The 15,724-nt window shown below is 39.8% G+C and overlaps 1 protein-coding gene across 1 annotated transcript; it reads right to left on the bottom strand.

Moving 5' to 3' along the window:
• Positions 1 to 12,055: 12,055 nt before the first annotated feature.
• LOC122672169 (60S ribosomal protein L37-1-like) lies at positions 12,056 to 15,331 on the bottom strand. Its single transcript, XM_043869668.1, has 4 exons — positions 15,326 to 15,331; positions 12,434 to 12,569; positions 12,198 to 12,299; positions 12,056 to 12,096 (listed from the first exon to the last, which is right to left on the bottom strand). Exons 1-4 carry the CDS (start codon positions 15,326 to 15,328, stop codon positions 12,056 to 12,058), a joined length of 282 nt encoding a protein of 93 aa, XP_043725603.1. The 5' UTR covers positions 15,329 to 15,331.
• Positions 15,332 to 15,724: the final 393 nt, after the last annotated feature.

Genomic DNA, 15,724 nt, shown 5'->3' with positions numbered 1-15,724 from the left:
ACTTGGACGACCAGAATAGTGAAGGTCAGAGTGGTATTACCTTATCTGAAGGACCTAGGGAACCATCTGTTCCTTGTGGCTTAGTTTAGTATGTAAAGCCCTGTGTTACCTACTGGTATGTTGTGACCACCGGCTCTAGAATCAATTGGAGCCTAGGGTTACTATGAACCACACCCCTGTGGTAATGTGACCCCATAAAGGAAAAGAATTTTGAAAACCTGACCTGCTGTGTCAAGTAGGCACTACCTCATCTTGATCCGACTGTTGACTTAGTTCAAATAGTGGGTATTTAGAGATGTTGTTATTCAACAAGCTCTCACCCTTGAGACCAGGTTGCCTCCAATTTTGAGGATGAAATTTTTATAAGGTTGGGGGGATGTTACACTCGTACCCCAAATATACCCTTGTACCTCGGGGCAAACGAGACCTTTACCTTAGGGCACTGCCACGGTGGCCATGGTCAACACTAATGACCTTGAACTTACAATACCATAGTGAGAACCCCCGCTCAAAGTTTTGGAAGTGTGGGCCAAAACCCTGCCACTTTTCTTGAAGTTTGGGCCTTGACAGCAGCACCGGAGTCACGAACGGACTCATTAGAACTGAATCCGCTCGAGGATCCGCCCATGCTGTCACATGCCCTTTTGGTTTATTTTCCTGTGGGACCCACATGCCCGTATCCCGGACACCCTAATTGGACCCTTGGACCATCTGGACCCCTGCCCTCACCATTGATTGGTTAGTTGGACCATGGAGTGGGGCCCATAAGGCCTAACTTAATTAATTAATGGGTTTTATATACCCTGACTCAAACCAAACAGACCCTAGTGGACAATTAAGTCCTATGGACTTAGGGTGAACCGCAAACAGGCCCTAATTAACCAAATGGACCTAATGGTCTAAGACTTGGACCAAACATGACCTAAGACATAACCCAAAACCCATTTAATGGCCTAGAAGGTTAAGTACATTCTAAAGACCTAAACCAAACACACCCTAAGAACCCCTTCTACCCCCTAAAGGATAAGAGAATCCTTATTCTCTTATCTCTCCCCCTCCTAAGAAAACCATAGGAGGAGAAGAGACAAGAGAAGAAGGAGAAGGAGGAAGGAAGAAGGAGTAGAAGGAGGAGAGGAATGGGAGGGGAAGGCAAGAAGATGGAGGCCATGCCAAGCTGGCTGGCTGCCCCATATCTCCCTCCCCATGCTGACCGGACCAAGGGAGAAGAGAAAGAGGAGGAGAAGAAATGGAGAGAGTGGTTGGAAGGAGGAAGCTCACCAAGGTAAGCTCCCTAAACCTAGCTCTCCCTCATTTCTCTTTGATTTTGGTAGGATCCCTTGAGGTAGGGCTAAGCTAGAGTTCCATTTTGGGACTCAAGGTGATGCTAAGCCCTAATTTGGGAGCCCTAATAATGCAGACCAAACCCCTTGGGGGCCTCTAAGAGCTGCAATTGCAACCATGACCATGGATTCCTTGGTTTGAACCTTAAAACCTAACCCTTGGACCAAATTGAGACCCAAACCTTGTTGGATCTTGGATCCATGAGGTGAGCCTAGGATCTAGTGACCCTAGGAAGGCTTAGATACCTCCCCCTGTTCCTGAGATGTTGAGGTGCTCCAAGCTCCAAGCTGGAGATGAAACCCTCTGAAATATTGGAAGAGACTGTCGGTGGACGAATGACCGGATCCACCAATCATGGTACCGTCTGCCAGTCCACCCAATATTATCCTAGTGTTTTGGCCTGAGTGGACGAAGGCACGGATTCACTCTGTTTGCCTTCGCCAGAGGCCAGTGCTCTCGGGTCTGTCTCAGGAATCTACCGGATGCAGGGGCGGATTGAGAGAAAGCACATCTGCCCGTGAGTCCACTTGCCCTTGGATGAGTCACATTGAGCTGGACAGATGTATGATCGGATCCAAGTGAAATGTTCCGCCCGTGGATCCGCTCCCCCTGTTTTCACTTTTTGGCCTGAACGGAGTCAGGGGCGGACTCACTCCGTCTACCTCCGCCCATGAGTCTGCTCATGCTGTCTTGGTTGAAATCTGATTTTAACCTTGGGGGCCTAGTGTGTGACCCTTCTATGCATGCTTTAATGATTTTTTTGTATTCCTAGGCTACCCAACTCGATGGATAGTGGGAAGCCCGGGTGAGATTCATGTCAATCACACACGGAGTCACCTGTGTTAAGTGGGTGGGTTCTGAGTGACTTTGTTGGGTTTGAATATTATAATATACAATCTTAAACATGCTATTATATAATTATAATTATTGTGCGCATTGCATTGTTATTCGAATGAGAGCTGTTATGAATGTGATCGTATGCTCACCATTGTATCGAGCTACAGTGCCAGGTGTGCCGATGCCTGAACTCTAATTTATTTAATTATGAAAGCTGTTATATGCCATCCTGATCTATATGTGTCGTGCCGTGCTGGTACCCGGGTACTCGATAGAATGGGACGTTGACGCACCCAGAATACCTCTCAGGACAATAGGACCTGCATATAGTATATCTGCAACTAGGATGCTTGTTCCCTTATGCTATGACTCTTGCCAATAGGGGTTTATGTGTTGGATAGTCTGAGTACCTGTGGTCTATGGAGGTGGGAGAGGCCAAGATAGGGGTAGTGATGGCTATCGGGGTTTGCAACTAGATGGTCATGATGGCTTCTACCGGCGCAGGTCCCCTCATGATAATTGAGGTTTTACTGGGGCGATAGGATAAGTGACCCTCAGTGTCTCCCAAATTATCACAGTAGCATACACTTGACCGATAGAATTGTGTGTTAGGTGAAAAATGAATCTAACATTAGCATGCATCATTCTGTTTGATATTGATTGTGTGTATGCTTGTGCATTCCCCTTTACTCCCTCATTAGCTAGTGTAGCTAACCCCATTGCACAACCCCTTTTTAGTTGATATGCAGGAGGTACTAGTCTTGATGAGCACCATTGGATGCAAATCAAGTGAAACCGGTGGCTGTGACTTGGATGTAGATGTACACCCAAGGATGTGTGCCCTTGTGGCAATTATTTATTTAATTTTATGTTTTCATTTCAGAACCATGTATAAACTGTATGTTTATTTATAGGGAGAGTAATGATTGGTTACGTATATTGAAAGTGTAATATGTGTTATCATTAGAGAACCGATGCTCTATAATTTCACATGATTTTATTTAATCTCGCTTCCGCTAACTCTGTAATTTGGGACGTTTTAATTTACCTTTGTACGTTCCTCTTTGTTATCACGAGGTGGTGACAGGGTGGACTATGGCTTGGGACATTGTATCTGTGGTCCTGGTAGGTAGTGGGATGACACGGGTTGTCATAGTCACCCCCTATGTGGCTAAAATATCTTACATCGAGATGGGGGCATGACATGAAGACTTTTTAACCAACAAAGCTATCCTTGATTTATTTTTTGATCTCTTTGGTCAGGAGATTAACTTTGCAAAAAGTGGAATTCAATTTAGTAAAAATGTTTCTGTTGCAGATAGAATTCGTCTTAGTTCCATTTTGGGTATCCCTGAAATGCATAAAGATTCTATGTACAACAACAAAAACCATAACCTTATTCCAACTAAATGGGGTTGGCTACATGGATCTAAAGAGGCCATGACAGTAATAGAAGTAAGAGCAGTAGAAGGAAGTAAAAAGGAAAAAAAAAGGGTTTTTATTAAAATACATAAATAAATAAATAAAATAAAATTACTAAATAGAAAAGTCTAAGCAATAGTTAAAGCAGCATCCCAGGAACATCCCCCTACGAGGGGTCGACTACACGGGTCCTTATCCTCCAAACAACTCTATCGATGGTCATACTAGGATCTAGCCCTCCCATATGCATATCCTTTCTTACCACTTCTCCAGCTGTCATTTTAATCCTACCCCTACCTCTTTTAGCTCCTTCAAATTGAATATGGTTACTCTTCCTTTTTGGTGCATCCATGGGTCTCCTTTGAACATGACCAAACCACCTCAAGTGGCTCTCACAAAGCTTGTCTGGGATTGGTGCAACTCCCAATTCGGTTCTACTACAAACATTCCTTACTCTATCTCACATGGACTTGCCGCACATCGTCCTCAACATCATCATCTCCGTACACTCATCTTATTTATATTACTCTTCTTAACTGCTCAACATTCTACTCCATGTGTCATCATTGGTCTTATAATTGTCCTATAGAATTTCCCTTAGAGCTTAATAGACATGCGTTTGTCACATAAAACTCCTAATGCTCCTCTCTACTTCATCCATCCTACTCTAATTCTGTGGGAAACATCATCTTCTATATCACCCTCTTTGTTAATAATTGATCCTAGGTATCTAAAGCATTCATTTTGTGGTAACTCTCGCTCCTCAAGTTTCACCACTTCATCACCTCTCCCGGTTTGACTGAATTTACACATCATATACTCTGTCTTTGTTCTGCTTAACTTAAAACTCTTGACTCCAAGTTTGATTTACATAACTTCAGCTTCACATTAATCCCTTCCACTATTTCATCTATCAAAACAATATCATCAGCGAATAACATACACCAAGGGACCTCACCTTGAATATGCCTAATTAAATCATCCATGATGAGTGCAAACAAATAGGGGCTTAGAGCTGATCCTTGGTTTAACCCAATTGTAATTGGTGTAACCCAATTGTAATTGTAATTGTAACCCAACTGCATAAAGATTCTATGTACTTAGGAACAAATTTTTTCCATCATAGATCAAAGACTCGGGTTTTGGCTCCTCTGATTGATAGGATAAATAAGAGGCTTGCTAGTTGGAAATCTAATCTTCTCTCCTTTGCAGGTCGTTCTGTTTTAATAAAAGCTGTGTTGGGATCTTTACCATCTTATCTTATGAGTTGCTTTTCTTTTCCTTTGAGCATTTGTAGAAAAATTGATTCTATATGTTTGAATTTTTGGAATGGTGGCTCACCTAATAATAGGAAAAATTCTTTAATTTCTTGGAACAAAATCTGTGCTCCCTTGACCAAAGGTAGGATTGGCTTTAGGAAAGCAAAAATCCACAATGATGCCCTCCTCTTAAAGTTATGATGGAGACTTCTTACTAAGGGTACTTCTCTTTGGGCCCAGGTTCTCATGGCCCGATACTACCCCAATTCTACTCTTTTTGACCCCAGAACCTCCCTAAAGAAAGGATCTTGGACATGGAATAGTATAGCCCATATTATTCCCACCCTTAGATCTTTCAGCTTGCAAAGATTAGGAAATGGTCAGGATACTTTCTTCTGGACTAACCCTTGGATCCCTTCCATTCCTGGTTTTGTTATTCATCCTGATGGATCATCAAATGGGTACCCTGAAAAGGTATGCTCTTTTATAGATGATTCTAGTTGGAAGTTAGACTTACTTACCAATTTTGTTCCTGCTTTTACGTTAATCATTATTCATTAGGCTTGTCCCCATCTTTGGGGATATTGATAGTTGGTGGTGCACTTTAGGTAAAGGTGGAAAATTTAGCACTAAACGTGCAGCAAACTTTCTTCACTCTTTTTCCACTAATTGTGATATTTCTATTTCCTCTTAGTGGAATTTTTTTTGGAAGCTTAAGTTGCATCCTATATTTAAAATGTTCTTCTAGCGTGTATTACATGCAGGGATTCCAGTTAAGGATTTACTTTCGACATGGATTCCAATCGATTCCACTTCTGCTTTCTGTGGCACTTGTGATGAGACCCTCTGGCATAGCTTTCTCTCCTATGAATGGGTCAAACATATCTGGGCAGCTGTTCTCTGGGTCTAAGAACTGAGCATATTACCCACCCCTCTCTTTAACATTTTTGCATAACTACTTTCCTGAATCGCAAGTTTGACAAATCAACTCTCATCTGGTTGTTTTCAGTGTTTATTTTAACTTACTATTTTATTTGGGATGCTAGAAACAATTTTGTTTTTAAGTCTATTAAACCCAACCCTTTTATGATTTTAAAAAGGATAGAACAATGGATGAAGGACTTACACATTTCCCTTCCCTAATTTCAATCTCTGGATGTAACTTATTCTGATACGGAAGTTTTCCAATCTAATGTCTTATCTAGTTTACCAATTCTGCAATTTCCTATTTTGTTATGCATAAGGGTTGCTTCCACAATCTTAAGATCTTCTGGATGGACATCTTGCTTTTTGTTAGATGGCAATCTCATTTTGTTCATTGCAGGTCCTATAAGAAGCCATAATGATATGGAGCCAGAGTTGGTTGCTATTACTACTTGGTTTTAATTTGGCAAACAAGAGAAGGCTAAGCTTAAAGAAGTCTCGATGGTTAAATACTCACTTGTTCTGGACTTTTTCCAACTCCATCCAGAACAATTATGAGTTTTGATAAACCGACTAACAGATAAAAGGTTAAAAGGAAAATCAGGCACATAAAAAACTGAAGACAAAGATAGAGAAGGTGTAACATGAACAATACCAGGACCAGTCACTTTAGCCAAGGAACCATTAGCTAAAGTGACACTCGAAGAAGATTTCTGAAAAGAAGAAAGTATACCTGAAACACCAGTCATGTATTCGGAGGCCCTTGAATCAATAATCTAGGGGCGAGAAGAGGCAGTCGAAAGGCATGCAGTGGCATTACCTGTCTGAACAAAGGTAGCAGTTGGAGGCTGGGCTGACTGAGAAATCTGGAACTGTGTAAAACGAGCATATTCCTCATCAGACATCTTCACCGTCTTACCCTCAGGCTGTGGAGGTACAGGAGACTCAGTAGTAGCAGAGTTGGCAAACTGTTGCTGAGTTGGTTTGCCATGAAGTTTCCAACAGAAACGTTGGATATGTCCTGGACGACCACAATGATTACAAGTGCGCACCAAACCACTAGAACTATCAGAATTACCCTGAGGACCTGAAGTAGGTGCTTTACCAGAACCAGCCCCACCACCACGACCACAGCCACCACCAGAATGAACATTGCCACCACTACCAACCCCACTGTTGGGCCCACGGTTTGATGGGAAAGATGCCAAAGCTGAAGTGTCAACTTCAGTAGTGCTCTCACGAGAAACCCGAAGAACTCTTGAAAAAGTTTCAGATAAAGTAGCTATCTTGTCACCACCAAGAATTTGGGAACGAACGGAGTCAAACTCCTTCCCAAGTCCTCCTAAAAATCCCATTATAGCAAGTTGCTCCCACTGAAGTTGCATCTGTTCCACATTAGAAGTAATAGGAAGTAAGGAATTAAGCTCCTCATACATCCTCTTAAAATCAGCAAAATACTGGGTCAAAGTACGACCCTTTCTATCAACCCTGTAGAACTCCTGGGGCAAATCATAAATACGGAAAACGTTGTTCTGTCCAGAATATAAAATATTGAGATACTCCCACAAATCTTTCACTGTATCAATGTGTGTTACCAAATCCACGATTTGGTGATCCATAGAATTCAGCATCTGTCCCAAGATTCGAGCTTCAATTGTGTCCCACGAGGGATCCGCACGTCCAGTTAAAACTAATTTAACAATCTTCTTCCATTGCAGAAAATTGGTAATCCCCTCCAATTTCTTCTCAGTAACACGATTGGAGGAGGAAGAAAAAATTTCTGTAGTAGTTACAGACTTCGAACCATCACCAGACTTGGGTACATCACCCATTATAATGTGTTGGATTGATGAAGTGAAGAGAGAAAGCCAAAGAGGACAGAAATCGATTTTTCAAAAAAAAAGAAGAGAACCAGAATTTTCGTGCGAAAAAATTCTCCCAAAAAATCTAGGTAATATGCACAAACTCAAAGCCCTAATAAAGAAATCGATTTTCCTTCCTCCCAACAAAAAAATCGATCTAAAACCCTGTAAGTGTCTCAGAGATGATGCTTGAGTCTTCAAAACAGTCTTCACTCCATCCAATTCCTTCAAACATATCCACAAACAAAAGAAAAAGACCTAGTTCTTAATTTATGTCATGAACTAGTCTTCAAACAATCCCAACAAACAGCATAGGGTGCTGCACCCCTTCAAACAGAAAAATAAGAGAAGCCGTGAGTCCTTTAAATCTTCAAGTACGTATCAATCTTCAATTGTAGGCTGTAGAAAGGAGACAACGAGATGCACGAATGCTGAAGCAGTGCCTAACCTAGCTCTGATACCATGTTAATGATAAAATAAAGAAAAGAAGAAGAAGAGAGATCGAGAGGGAGAAGAAGAGAGGAAATAGAGAACTTGGGGGATTACACAATATGTGTAATCTCCCTGTAAACTTCAATATATAAACTAACTTAAGGACAAAATAGAAAATACACAATGAAAAATAAAACAAATAAAAGAACAAATCTGCCCTCTCGGTATTAGCCCTTGGCGGTAATACCGAGAGCACCTAACCACGATAACATATTCAATTAAAATTGCTCTCATTTGCTTTCTTGTGTGAGTCTTTAGGTCAAACTGGAAGAGCACTTGGGGATTCCCTAAGAGATGGTGGTTCGAATCCATCAAGATTCGTTGATTTTTTTTTTTTTTTTTTTGTTGTTGTGAATTATTGTGACATGAGTGCAAATAACAATTGTAAACATTATATAACTCAAAAAGAATAGTCAAATATGTTGAAATGACCTCCCATCCCACCTTGTGGAAAAGAAAGATAAATATCCCCTACTACCTTTATGGCTTCTCAACTTGTCTAGCAATTCTATCCAAAAAAAAAACAATTTGTCTAGCAAAAAAAACAAAAAAAAAAATCAATGAATAAGTTGCAAGGAGGAGCTACAAAGAGGATCCTGAAGCTGAAATCTGGAATTTTTTTTTGGGTGCATTAAATATTTGAAGATGTAGATCTTGAGTTCATCTTGGTTTCATGTTTTTCTGCACAAGCATGCCTGTGGATATGTGTGTAATTGTTTCCTTCTATGAGCAAAGTGAAGTTGCATAAAGAAAATGTATGTCAATTTTTTATGTAGAATTAAAGCTTTGTGAAGGCATGTCTCATTTAACATTAAGTTGCAAGGAGGAGTTACAAAGAGGATCGTGAAGCACTATAACAAAGGAAAGATTCAATTGAAAATGAGAGTGCTAATAGATCAACTTTTGCTGGCAGGGGATTCCCACTCTTGCTGAAAATCTAGTTTTTGATGAGTTTGGAAGTAGATTAAGTAGTATTTCAAATTTCAACTTGCAATGGGTCTTGGTGGTTCTGAAGAAGTTAATTTTCTTCAAACCATAGGAAACAAAATCCATTGCCCAACCATTTCACTCATAAAGAGAGGTGGTGAGTGAATGAAGATGCCATGATCAGTGCAATGTGATCCCTGTAGACACAGGGGGTGCGAAATGATTGCCCCACCCCTCATGAAATGCATAAATCCTACCCTTGTTGATGCTTCCGTGCACACTACCATTGGCCCTACGCTAGCACATGGACCACGCTGCCTTTCAAGTAACCCTCTCCCATTTTTCTATTAAAGATCAAGTTGACATGAACATGACAACAATTTGAATACAATCTATATTGTCTAACTCATCTCTAAAGTAGCTACTCCAGTAGAATCATCTCATTTACATGCATCAAACCCACATAAAACAGACATCAGAAACCCAACCTTAAGTAAAAATCTAAAATCCTTCCCTGATAATCCAAATCTTTAACTCCATTACAGCTAGACTCAGATCCACAGCTTCAATACATCTTCCTGAAACAGCCAACAATGAAAACAACTTGAAACACACACCAATAACACCTCTCATTGAAGCCACTTAAAAAGTCTTTAAGTTGGTTTCCATGGTTTCTCTAAATATGTGTTCTGATTTTGAATCTCAAATATGAAAGTGAGCAAACACCATATTGGACTCCATGCATTACCTACCCTATAGGCCTATAGGCTTGCCCTGTAGACTTTATTGTGATTTTGGACTGTATAATCTGCATACCTTGTCAATATCAGGAATCAAATGGTTAACGCAGGTCACATTAATAAATGATCGATCTATATTATATGTACACCATCACTTGACAGTACATACATCATCAAATGCATCTATTGAAATAGCTTCAACCCTGAGAGGGGGTGAATCAGGGTAGATTAAAATTTTTCCTTAATCTTTGTCGGAGATGCAATGCTTGTTCCCGTAGCACTGCAAACACAGACTGGTTACCATGTGTTGGCTTAGGCTGCCACGTTGCATTTCTTTTTAATTTCTCCCACAAGTAGCCAGTAGATCCAATAACTCTTGTGTAAGCTCACTTTCCCGACCTACTCCAGATTCTCTCTGTTTTTCACACTCTGTACGAAAACTTCTATAACTTTTCTGTTTTAGATTGAAATTGAACGAAACCAGTTGTGTTTGAAAGAAGACTGGAAGAGCTTCAACTTTCATGCCGACCAAATCTTTCAATTCTACCAGTAAGTCTTTCAAAAATATCTTCAAAGACGACCCTTCTGCAGTGACTTATGATGCACTTTTTCAATATGTTTCAAAATCTTCACCTGAAGCTTCCACATGCAGCCACACTTCATAAGCCACTGTAAAATACATCAAAACACTGCCAACTACTGCCACAACTGCCCGGATGCTCTGAACTACTATCAAACTTATCAAACTGACTGTAACTAACTGTAATATCATACAAACTATCTGACAACTCTCTCTTAGACTTCCAAAATACACAAGAATGCACTGAATGGTTGCCAACAATGACAATACATACACAACTGTCCAACAACATCGTGACCATGTATACATAATCACATGCGTCGAACTATCTATATGCCGGCAAAGAGTATTAGCCAATTGGTTTGACCCCAGTAGATCATACGATGCCTCCTCTGTTGTCCTAGTTATGTTTAAAACAAGTAAAGAACGATGGGTTTTTTAGTGCAAATAATTTGACCAGGTTTGTTGGAATTTTCATTTTTGCCACCTATTACAAGAACCAATGTTTTAGTTTAGGGGAACCGATCCAATTGCCAATCCGAATGGATCTTACGTTGCCTCCTCTATGATCTCAATAAAATTAAATAAGTATTAAACATCAATTGATTATTTTGGGAAACCTCTGTGACTTCAGTTTTTATTACAAAAAAAAAAAAACAATTTGAATCTGTTTGATAAATTTTTTTTTGCCATCTGTCACAAGACATGTAGTCTGAGGGAACTGATCCTGAGTAATAAACACAAGTAGTTGTTTTTTTTTTTTTTTTGATGGAAAACAATGAATTTTTTTTCTTTTGCCATTTGTCACATGAGCCGATATATCGAAACTCGAAGGGATGAAGATGGTTATTGAACCCTTTTATATGAACCTAAAACCCAGAGAATTTATTATAACTTAATTCCACAACCATTTTCATTCCTTTCCATCAAACAAAATTAACAAACAGAGCAATCGGAATCTATTTCAAAAATCCAATTCATATCTCATGTAAACCATTGGTGGGAAAAAGCGACCACCAAAGGAAAACATACGTCATTGATTCTAAAAATTGAACCTAAATAATGAGAAACAACGGAAATCAAACCTCAAATTAACCAAGGAGATAAAACTTAAATGAAAAATCTTAACCAATTAGATTTCAGATTAGACAAGAAATAGAGGAAGACACTCGAGCGAACAGTCTTAGCTGCTGCTCACGAAGAACGGCCTGGTGCTGTTGTGTGGGGTTGGAAAACAAGCGAGAGAGAGAGAGAGAGGAGGACGATGACGAAATGGAGAGCTACACCCATGGAGGCACTATGTGGTCAAAAGACAAAAATGCCATTTTAAATGTCAATTTTAACAATATAAATCGTAAATTTTAATAAAGAAATTGAAATGTCTAAATTGCCCCCACCTATTTGATCTTTTAATGTTCATTACTTACTACATATTGGTCTTTTCAGTATTTTGTTATTTTTCCAAACATAACCCACCCATGTTACATGAATAACAACCCTTTATTTATTTATTTTTTTTTTACAAATCGTCATTCATTCGTCTACAACAAAATATTCGAGGCTAAGACACACTACAAACAAAACCAGAAAACTACTTTCGAGAATTCATGAGAAATGAAACTAAAAAGAAGATTAAAATTAAGCTCCAAAGCTTCTTAACAGACCTTAAAATTATTTGGCAGCTCCATTCCTTCTCGGAACTACTTGAGTACCTGAACCAACATTACAAAAAACTAATTAATTGAAAGAACATCCAATTAAAAGATTCATAGAATAATGAATGAATGAAAACAGAGACGGAAATCAGGTTCACCTTCTCTGAAATTACTTTTGAATCTACGGGCCATATGTCGGAGGTACCTCATCCGACCAGTTCCGGTCGTCTTCCTTCTAATGGCCTTCACGCTCCAGTTATCTGAAATCACAATCAAAACCAACAAAAGTGGTAAGAGGAAATAAAACCCAAATCAAAAAGAAAAACCAGAACAGTTGATGTGAACAGGGGAAAGTAAAACATGTATGGAAGAGAGCATTAGAAAGCTAACTTACATATCCTAATACGGGCTGAAGGGTAACCGCAAGAAGCGCATCTGCTCTTCTGAAGATGAAAGCTGCGGCGTCCACATCTCACACAAAGCGTGTGAGTCTTGTTCCTCCTCTTACCAAAGCTTCCTTTTCCTTTACCCTGTCCATGTACCAAATACAAGTTTCAAATTTACATGAATTGAGAAAAACAAGAGAATGTTACGATCCTGCTGTCCCACTCGAGAGTAATGAACTCTGGTGGGTATCCCACATCGGAGAGTAATGAACTCTGGTGTGGACTAATATAATCCCGGGCACCCTCACCTACTGAACCGGTTTTGTGGGCTGAGATCCAGGATCGTATCAGTGGTATCAAACCAGACTGCCATGTCTACGGTAGGGGCACCGGTAGGGGCGACCTATGGAAAAGGCTACTTGGTGCTTGAGGGGTCCGGAGTGAAAGCCGCCATAGAGTGGGCCGCCGGGGACGTCGCTCCGAAAACGTGGTGGAATGTTACGATCCTACTGTCCCACTCGGAAGTAATGAACTCTGGTGGGTATCCCACATCGAAGAGTAATGAACTCTGGTGTGGACTAATATAATCTTGGGCACACTCACCTACTGAACCGGTTTTGTGGGCTGAGATACAGGATCGTATCATCTTACCATTTTGCAAGAGGGGTTTTTTTTTTTGGGTTGAAGTCTAAGAAGGGTTTTTTATATTTTTTTATAGAAAGTCTAAGAGGGGTTTAATCGGCGGGAGATCGTATTTATATTGTTAAAATGAATGCAGGGTTTTAGGCATTTTAAAGGGTTCGACAGTATGCCGACCGGTGCATTTTAGCACCATGGCGGTTCTTAACTTCTTAGTTCTATTTAGTCAGGCGCATTTTAGCATAATGGCGGTTCTTAGTCTTATTCGGTAGATGAGGTGAGAGGAGTTTTTTTGGTAAAAGAGGTGAGAGGAGTTAAGACCGTCACTTTATAGGCCGGGTTAACCTAGGAAATAAGGAATCGCAACGGGTTCGAGTTTGGAAACAGTCTTTTTGTGAAAATAAGGGTAAGCCTGTATATATAATGACACTTACAAAATCTCGTAATGACGGGAGCCTCATGCACTAAATACACCCTTTAATAAGCCTTCATTGGGAATCTTTATCCTCTCAATTATACTACTCGTACTTGACATCAAGTACATCTAATAGAGGAGGCAGAAATGATTATCCTACCCCTCGCCCGAGGTGGGATCCACCTCCATCTATTAGATGTACTTGACGTCAAGTACGGACAGTGTAATTGAGAGGATAAAAATTCCTTCATTGACACCGTTCGCTAAGGTGAAGCCGGGCCTCAACAAAATGTTTTCATGAGCATCACACGTCAATCGCAACTCAAAAACACATCACAAAAAACATATGGCGATTTCTAAATAGCCCCAACTGGTTTGGAATCGAAGGATCTCATTTGAAGTCCTTTTTTCATAACAAGATAATGATCAACTGAGTCACATACATTTTTATGAAACCCAGTCGCATTGTTGTTGCCAGTTTAGCATATACTTCAATGCGAAGGATTACATAATATTGAGTTTGGATTTACCAAATTAGTTACCTCTCCCATTTCTTGAGAGTTTTATATTTACATCTTTGTTTTTATTCAACAAACCAGCTTTGTGGCTTAGCTCTGTTTGTTTAGACGTAAAATTTACAGTCAAAATTTTGCATATTTGAAGAGTTCTCTAGTATTTGTTTTTCGGGTTAAATATACATACCCCTAAAATAGACCTAATATTCTTCATACACTTCTAAGGTTCTGACAAATTCACACGCACCCCTTCAAACTTCCACGTACACCCTCTATTTTTTCAACCTAAAGCCATTTAATTTTAGGCGTTAAATACTAAAAACTTCTTTTTATTGACCAAACGACCCTTTCTTCTAATCATTCCTAAAATTTGAAAAGACCTTATTGCGCTAACCTATTTGTTCATAAATTGACAAAATTATTTTGTTCTATCCTACTTCTTCTTAAAACCTAACCCCTACCAATAGGAAGATTGTAGAGCACTTGCTGCTCCGACGAGGCAACCACCTCCATGCTCCGTGACGATTTCCTTCTCCGCCGAACACCTCTTGCTCCGGCGGCGACCATCTCTGCAGATAACTTCTTCTATGCTTCTCCTTCATATGCTTCTCCTTCTTTGCTTCTTCTTTTTCTCTGGTCCTTCCACTGCCAAAGCTTGGTACATATGGAGAAAATTTGATTCTCCTTAAAACTTTGGATTCTATTATACCTTCATCATGAACCGAACCCAAAAAAGGGGGGGGATTGGAAGTAAAATCCCTCTTCCAAGCTGAAACCAGGAACTCATTGAGAAAAAAAATGTATACAATTCAATAAGAAAAAATTAATTACAGAAATGCTTAGCCCACCTGAAAGTTGAAACCATGTGTAACATTTAAAAAATTTCAAATGAGTGCCGAAGGATGATGATGATTGATGCTTTTAGATCTTTAGCAATTAGGAGTTTTTATTTTGGTGATTTGAGAGCTGTGATCGAGCCCCTGTACAAGAATGTATGTTCTTCCTCTGATTTGCGTTGTCAGGTGTCTATAGAAATAGACAGGGGCAATCCTGGAAAGCAAATATAAAAAGGAAATAGAAGCACAACCGTATGGTTGTCTTCAACCTTACGACTAACTCAGAAAAGCGTAAATAGCTGTACTTCGAAAGAGATTACTCCTTCATGGGTTCTCTGTTGGCTCCAAATTTCAGGGGTAAGTCGATATTGAAGATCTCTCTTGGATGTACATCATTATCAGCCCAAGTACGAAGCAGGAGAGATGTATTTGATTTCTGAAACTACCACTGGCGGAGGAGGGTAAATCAGATCTGAAATTAGATTTGGAACTCACCATTACAGCAAGATTTGGCAATGTGAATTCTACAGGTAATGTCACCCTAGCGCAAGTATTAAAGCCCCAAGGTTTGAGGCTAATAGGAGCAGATCTATGAGAGATCGATGTCTCTCTTACTACACCCAGAACTTGTGCAAGAACAGGAGAGGTTTCAGGGTATGCGACAGGGAGAAGAACCAAGGAAAGAGTAGGAGAAACGGGAAAGGGCGAAAGGGCGAAAGGGCGAATTGGGTATTTTATATTTGAAAGATTCTGTCTTTTTGTTTTTTAACTTAAGGATATTTTGGTAATTTAGCCCTAGAAAGGGTATAATTGTACATTACCTTCTTCACGTTAGCATTTAACACCTGAAATTAACGGCGTGGACTTAAATGGCTTTAGGTTGAAAAGTAAGGG

Source organism: Telopea speciosissima, chromosome 8 (assembly GCF_018873765.1).
Source record: "Telopea speciosissima isolate NSW1024214 ecotype Mountain lineage chromosome 8, Tspe_v1, whole genome shotgun sequence".
NCBI classification, from domain to species: Eukaryota; Viridiplantae; Streptophyta; class Magnoliopsida; order Proteales; family Proteaceae; genus Telopea; species Telopea speciosissima.
This window is presented reverse-complemented; position numbering and strand designations above follow the sequence as displayed.